This window comes from Ciona intestinalis, chromosome 12 (genome assembly GCF_000224145.3).
Source record: "Ciona intestinalis chromosome 12, KH, whole genome shotgun sequence".
NCBI classification, from domain to species: domain Eukaryota; kingdom Metazoa; phylum Chordata; class Ascidiacea; order Phlebobranchia; family Cionidae; genus Ciona; species Ciona intestinalis.
Window position 1 is genome coordinate 5,232,517 of NC_020177.2, and position 7,490 is coordinate 5,240,006.

The window sequence follows — 7,490 nt, forward strand, 5'->3', positions numbered from 1 at the left end:
TGTATGGAGGTTGTTTGAACAATCTCGGTGTCACGTATGAAAACACTTCCCGACCCAACGATGCCTGCAAATGTTACCGCAAAGCTATTGCAGCTTTTAGAAAAGCTGAGGATATGCACGATGATGAAGGAGCTGAGTTTATTGCCATAAGCAAACGCAACTTGTCAAAAATAAAATAACTTTGTCACAACTGTTCTTTCTCTCGTAACATTGGATAATATGATCATTGTGTGTATTTAATGTTATCATTGTTAATTACACTCTTTCCAATTTGTGACGTATAACACCAATTATTTTGTGACATAAGCACACGTAATCGTTCCCGTTCTACATAATGTAGTTGTATATAGAATGTAGCAGCAATATTAGCAACCATTTGTTGAATAGTAATTACGCAACAATAAATATTATAAGCATAAAATCGTGTAAATTATACTTTTATCAACATTAGTCATTATTAAATCTCATCTTACAAGCGTGGGGCTTGGGGTTTATAGAAATTCAAGAAAACGAACAAAAGAGCAAAGACGAGGTAGACCAGTTAAGGTTTACAATATACACGACCCCGGAGTTACATAATGCGTATTTGAACGTGTCCGTCCATTAAAACTGTGCTCTCTTGTTATATAATAAAATATGCCCACTTAAAAGTGATTTACGTTCTTACGTTAATGTAGTAAGTGATTTGAACAAAAAATAAATAATTTGATTATTGTATATTTCCAAAAACACCACTTTAAACAGATATGCGTTACCTCCCCAAACAACTTTGAAAATGTTTAAAAATCGATATGCTTGGCTAGTTACTTAATCAAGCGTTAAGACCTGTGCTTGTTTGTTGTCTAAATTCACTCGTACCGGATTCGTTTCACCGAATATCAACTTAACGGCTTTTATATTTATTCTGAATCAGTGTTAGATTAAGCTCGCAGGCGTATCAGCTGAATTGCGGAGCTAAAATGATATCGAAATATTACAATGACGTCGAAAACTTAGTTTTTTTATACAGAACTGGACTTTATATATTTAAATTTTTGTGTTTGTGTAGTTATTAGAACAGGATTAAATACCTTTTGGGGTAAGTTTTGTTAAAACAGTAGAAAATTAGTTGTAATTTAAATGTGTGTTTTACAGTTGTATTTTAAACTTTTATTTTAAAGTTAATAACTACGGTCTGTGTTTGATACTGAACCCGCATTTGTTACCAGTATGTACTGATAAAAATATGGTAAAATTCTAAGATTATAAAGTGTACTTATAACTTTAATTGAAATAATGTTATGTAAATGTAAGTAAAAAACAAAATCCTTTTATAAAGTTAATAAAGATTTCTCTTAATATGTCGTTTGCCAACCATTAACCTTAAACATATTGCCTTTTCCGTGTTTTTTTTTTGTTATGACATTAGGCTAGAATTATTTAGTAGCATAGTATACAGTGTTATGTTTATTTATTTTCCTTTTTTTTCAGTTTATATGGTTTTTAGATAATAAATGCTTGGTGTTAAAATATTGCATAATATGTTCTATTGATGTAAGATGATACAGCCGCAACAGGTAGGGAGTCGGCCATTATATCAAAATCAAAGCAACAATGCAACTGGAGTACACCAGAATCAACACCAAGGAACGGTATACCCTGGCCCAGTCAGTGTCCATAGGTCCCTGGTTCATCATGCAGAGGTTTCGCACGAAGAAATGGAAGAAAAACTTGGTAATGAAGAAATGCAGTGGGCCCAACAAGGAGGGCACGCTAATCAGAACTCGATCCCCTGGAAACTTGGTCATGGGAATTATTCGAACCCTGCATGCTGGGTTGCTATGTTCGACTACGATGCAAGAGCTGATGATGAGCTTACAATCAGGTCAGGGCAACCTATTGAGGTGATATCTAAGGATGTTGGAGTATCAGGGGATGAGGGGTGGTGGACGGGGAAGATCGCAAACAAACTCGGTATTTTCCCGAGTAATTATGTCCAGCCTAAACATAACATGACGTCCCATCTTGCCCAACAAAGGAATCGTGTTTATCATAAACTAAGTGACGAGGACTCCCCGCTTGATCCTGCGGATGTTGCGGCACACGATGGCGTGGTGGAGCAGAAAATAACGATCACCGTTCCCGAAATCGATTTTTCAGAACTCGCTCTACAAGAAATCATTGGAGTCGGGGGGTTCGGAAAGGTTTACCATGGTTTCTGGTCGGATAGAGAAGTCGCGATCAAAGCTGCTAAAGTCGACCCAGATGAAGACGCAAGTATCACGCTCGAAAACGTCAGATCAGAAGCAAGACTTTTCTCATTGCTATCCCATAAAAATATTCTCGCATTAGTTGGGGTTTGTTTGCAGCAACCAAATTTGTGTATTGTGTTGGAATACGCTCAAGGTGGGGCCTTGAACAGGTGTCTGGTGGGTAGGAAGCTTCCACCTCATGTGTTAGTGGATTGGGCTTTACAAATAGCTGAAGGAATGCAATATCTCCACTATGATGCACCTGTACCACTTATTCATAGAGATCTTAAATCAAGTAATGGTAAGTGAAAGATTGTGTTTGTTTTATTATTATATGGTATACGCCCTATACCTTGAAAACAAAACAGCAGGGATCAATAGGCACCAAACCTGGGGTGGCAGGGTAGGCAGGCCTACCTTTTAATTTTCTGCATTAATCTGTCAATATTAAAACTAAAAGTTAAATTTGTTTCACAGGCTTGTGTGTCTAACTATCCTGCCTCCCCTGTATTTTTAAAAATCTGACGCCATGCAAGGATTATATTCTGATCCCTGTTTGTCGTGTCTTGTTTACTACCGGCAGTATAACAACTTAGTACAAAGTGCAAATTATGTCTTGCAATTTATACATAATGGTCACTTGTTTTCCATCAAAAGTTAAATAATTTGTAAACTTTTGTCCAAAGTTTCCTCAACGCAACAGCCCATATATATATGGTTGATATTTACAGTGTTTCCTATTACCAAACTTTCTGAATCGACTTAGTGCAAACATGTTAATTATGGAAACACTGACGCAATATACAAATATTATAATGGGCGTTGACTCACACACTTTTTAGAATAACCTGTGTTGGGAAATTTTATCCATTAATTTTTAATGTATAACACTAGAAATTGCATTTCAATAGATTGAGGCTGTGAGTCAGATTGTAATGGGTCAAAATTGTAGCCATGATTAAGCTTATTGTTGCTATTTTGTTGTTATAAGTGTAAGTGAGTTACAACTTAACAGTTGTGCCTACAGTTCATGGTTATTGTCTTGTTGTTAAACCATAAACATTTTAAGTGTAAACAAATGCTGGATTATTGCTTGTATTATGGCTGGGGAATGCATTGTAACTTACTATACACGCTCATCGTGGCTTGGTGTATTTTCTCTGTTCCTTAGTTTATTAACACAGTGTGTGATCATAATAAGGCCGCTGTATTTTTAGTGGCCAAGGAAAACCTATGGCCATTGCCTTGTTTCGTTTTGACACCTTTGTGGTAAACAACATAATAGGCATAAATATGTTAAAACAAATGTAGGTTATTTTATTGATGTAGCAGTCGACCACAGGTGTTAAGTGTTTCTAAAGGGGCCACAAATCATGAAAAGGTTAAGAGATATTGGTTTAGGATGTTTTGTATGTTTTAAGATATAATGGTTTATATTATATCTTATATAATATAAACTAGAGTTGACCCATTACTTTAACAATCTTTTGTTGTTTGTCCCAATAAATATTGGACTTGAGATGTAGACCATAGTTGGTTCAATACTTTAACACCTATGTTTGTTGTTAGTTCTTATAAAAGAACCAATTGGTGATGCTGAGGACATCTTGAACAAAACTATGAAGATATCAGACTTTGGTCTCGCACGAGAGATGTATAAGACGACCAAGATGAGTGCTGCTGGTACTTACGCATGGATGGCTCCGGAAGTCATCAAGTCTTCTACTTATTCCAAGTCAAGTGATGTTTGGAGGTAAGATGACTCCCTTGTATTTTAACTACAGGGGTAAGATGGCTCTTGCAATTCACTTGCTTAGTTTATGGCTTGTATGTTTCATGGAAGCCTTGCTATTTGTTTAAATTGTGGTTTCTTAAGCTTTGTCTCTTGTTAAGACAACAAATTTAGATTTCAATGATCCAGGAATTGTTGTAAATAATCTTTGTGACATCATAATGCCCGTGGGATATTTCATCTGTTACAAAACACATGGTGCTTTTTAATTAAAAGGAATATTGATTTGGATTCACACTAAAATTAGGACTACGTTTAAATCAAAATAATTAAACAACTGCTACACATTTGGAAGGTTTGAAGATAGCTATAATTGATTAATTTAATTAACAAGTTATCTAAACTGATTTTGTAATATTATTCACACAATGTCTTTTTTATTATTTTGATTACAGTCCCAGTGATAAAAAATAGTTCAACATAATAGATAAGTTGTTAAAACACACTTAAAGTTAAAAATGTATAAACACCCTAATGGTTGAAAAAACGTAGTCATTACAACCTAGCTGACACACAACCAAGTTAGGACATTGCTTATTGATTTATGCAAAATTATTGCTATGTCTATGTTGTTATTATTCATATTATGCAGATGTTTTAGGTAAACAATGAATAAAAGCTTTGTATAAACGTGTTGTCTTAAGACTTGATTGGTATTCCTGTTATAGTGTGGTCTATTAATATCACACACAATATATACAGCAAAATATTAAAGGTTTCAAGTCTTTTGGCTTCTTTATATAACTTTACCACAATAGTATTTGGACCTTTTTGTATGAAACATTATTTTGCTTTAAATAACTTCACCATTGATTGAGTGTCTTTAAATGTATCCATGTGTGACATGAGAGACTCCGTTCATTCATTCCCCTAATCTTGTATTCTGCAAACAAACCACATAGAATACTTTATCACATGCATGTGTAATGAAGGCGCGCATGCCACCTGTTTCCACAGTTATGGTATCTTGTTATGGGAGTTGTTGACTGGTGAGCAACCATACAGAGGAATAGATGGACTTGCTGTTGCATATGGGGTTGCAGTGAATAAACTAACACTTCCTATACCTTCTACTTGTCCCAAGGAATTTAAAGATTTGTTAGAACGTGAGTTATTTATTTGTTGGAATTATATTTTGTGACCACAGTTCAAATACTAATTGGCTGAATATTTGTGAATATAAATGTGATAAATAGTTTCTTCTTCTTGCCTTTTAAACAATGGTTGCGAATATATGTTTGAAAGATATATATATATACATATACTTTGTAAAAACTACCTTTCAAAAATACAAAAGTGTTGGAGGCTGTTAATAAAAAAGTCAAAAGTGTTGGGTGCTGTTAAATAAAAATTATTTTTAAAGATTAAAAGGGGTCGTGGGCAAAAGGTTTAGTAAGCCTTAGCCTAACATTATATATAACAAACCAACTGACCAAACCACTCACACAGGATGTTGGTCGTCCAACTCACAGATGCGACCTTCGTTTAAAATGATCCTCACCGATCTACAAACCATAGCCGAGTCCAACTTTACCTCGGTTCCTGATGATTCATTCCAAAGCATGCAAGATGACTGGAGGATGGAGATCCAAGCAATGTTTGATGATTTAAGGGCAAAAGAAAAGGTGGGTTTGTAAGATATATAATTATACAGTAGGGTGGGAAAAGATGGGACACCTTTTTATTCTATTTTCTCGTCACATTTAGTAGTAAACAAAGAGCATTCAAAGAATTATAAAACTGTATCTTCACCACTCCAATAAACCGTTATTAATTGTTTAAAACATGATCAGGAATCCAGGATATTAGAATATTATGTGCTAAACGTGCCACGTCTTCTCTCACAGTACTATATAACTTTTCACTGAAGGAAAAGTATGTATATTCCCTATCTTAACCATTGTAACTTCCGCAGGAGTTGTGTAGCAGGGAAGAAGCATTAACGCGTGCCACACTGCAGCATAAACTGCATGAGGAATATTTAAAAGAAAGGGAGCGAGAATTACACGAGCGGGAACTTATCGTGGTTGAACGTGAACTGAATATCTATCTTTCCAAGAAACCGGGGGATTCCCCAGTACAGGGAAAGCCGAACCCCGCTAAACGGAAGGGAAAATTTAAACGAAGCAGAGTTGCCAAGCATGGTGGGATAAGCGAACCTACGCGTGAGTTAAGGCTTTGTAAAGTAATGTAGGGACTATGTTGTCGATGGAGTTCGAGATGAAGCCGCAACCATCGCATGATAACTTAAATGGACTTTCTGGATGTTTGGGTAATGGGCCAAATCTGGCATAAATCCCAGGTCCTTGACAAGGCCCTCACCCTCAAAGAATAGAATAGAATATAGGGGTGGAATTTAGTGTAATTTCTTGGTGTTTGTTGGTGTGAAGCTATATTGGGGTCTATACGTACATACGCGGTGCTATGTCTTGCAGCATATTGCTTGTTATAATGTATTGTAGTATAGAAAGCGTGGGAGTAGTGTTATGTAGTATAACGTTGGTGTGTATACTTGTGTATATAGAGTCACATGTTACTATGCAATGTCTTGTTATACAATGTATGTGTTGTAACGTGAAGCGTGGAAACATTGTTTAATATGATGTCTTGTAATGTATTATGTGTATGTAGTGTGTGTTTGTAGGAATGCTTTGTAATATGTAAGAATATATTAGGGGTGTATCCTTGCATATCAACGAGGTATTGTGTTTGTACTAAGTTGTAACCAATTTAAATCTAATACCAAGTTGTAACCACAGTATGTTTAATACCAAGTTGTAACCACAGTATGTTTAATACCAAGTTGTAATCACAGTACTTTTAATACCAAGTTGTAACCACAGTACGTTTAATACCAAGTTGTAACCACAGTACTTTTAAAACTAGACTTTCAGCACAAATTATCAGTGAAAGCCTCCATGGTGAATGAAACGCACACGAGTGCTCTACAAAGCATGATTGAACACGATTCAGCTAACCCATTCATCCCTCCAAGTCCTGCACCAGCTATTCCACAACTACAAACTATACATAGTAAGTGGAGGTTTACTACATGTGGATTTGTTGGGTATTTAGCTTCGTCCTCGGGTAATGGGCCAAACCTGGTCTAAACCCCAGGTCCTATGGCATACCTCACTGTAGGACCTCACCCATATAGAATAGAATGTGCATATACAATGTTGGGGTAATGGGCCAACTCTAACCTAAACCCTAGGACCCATACTTCACTGTAGGACCTCACCCATATAGAATAGAATGTGCATATACAATGTTGGGGTAATGGGCCAACTAAACTAAATCCTAGTTTCCATAGCATGTCTTACTGTAGGAACAGAGTCATTTAGTAATATCTAAGTACAGCAGAACAACTCAACTATGTGTGCAATGCGGCAATATGAGCATGATATATGCTAATAAGGTTGTTCTGTTGATTATTTTGTGCAACAACTCACAATGTTTCGATGTTC

At 35.9% G+C, this 7,490-nt stretch overlaps 1 protein-coding gene across 1 annotated transcript in view; it reads left to right on the forward strand.

Moving 5' to 3' along the window:
• Window positions 1-1,470: 1,470 nt before the first annotated feature.
• LOC778675 (mitogen-activated protein kinase kinase kinase 11) overlaps window positions 1,471-7,490 on the forward strand; it is a gene marked incomplete in the record, with an annotated part of 15,010 nt that continues 8,990 nt past the window's right edge. The window contains 5 exon segments of the mRNA XM_018814384.1: window positions 1,471-2,532; window positions 3,801-3,984; window positions 4,981-5,129; window positions 5,473-5,648; window positions 5,939-6,188. Of these exon segments, the coding sequence (XP_018669929.1) occupies window positions 1,539-2,532; window positions 3,801-3,984; window positions 4,981-5,129; window positions 5,473-5,648; window positions 5,939-6,188 (1,753 nt within the window).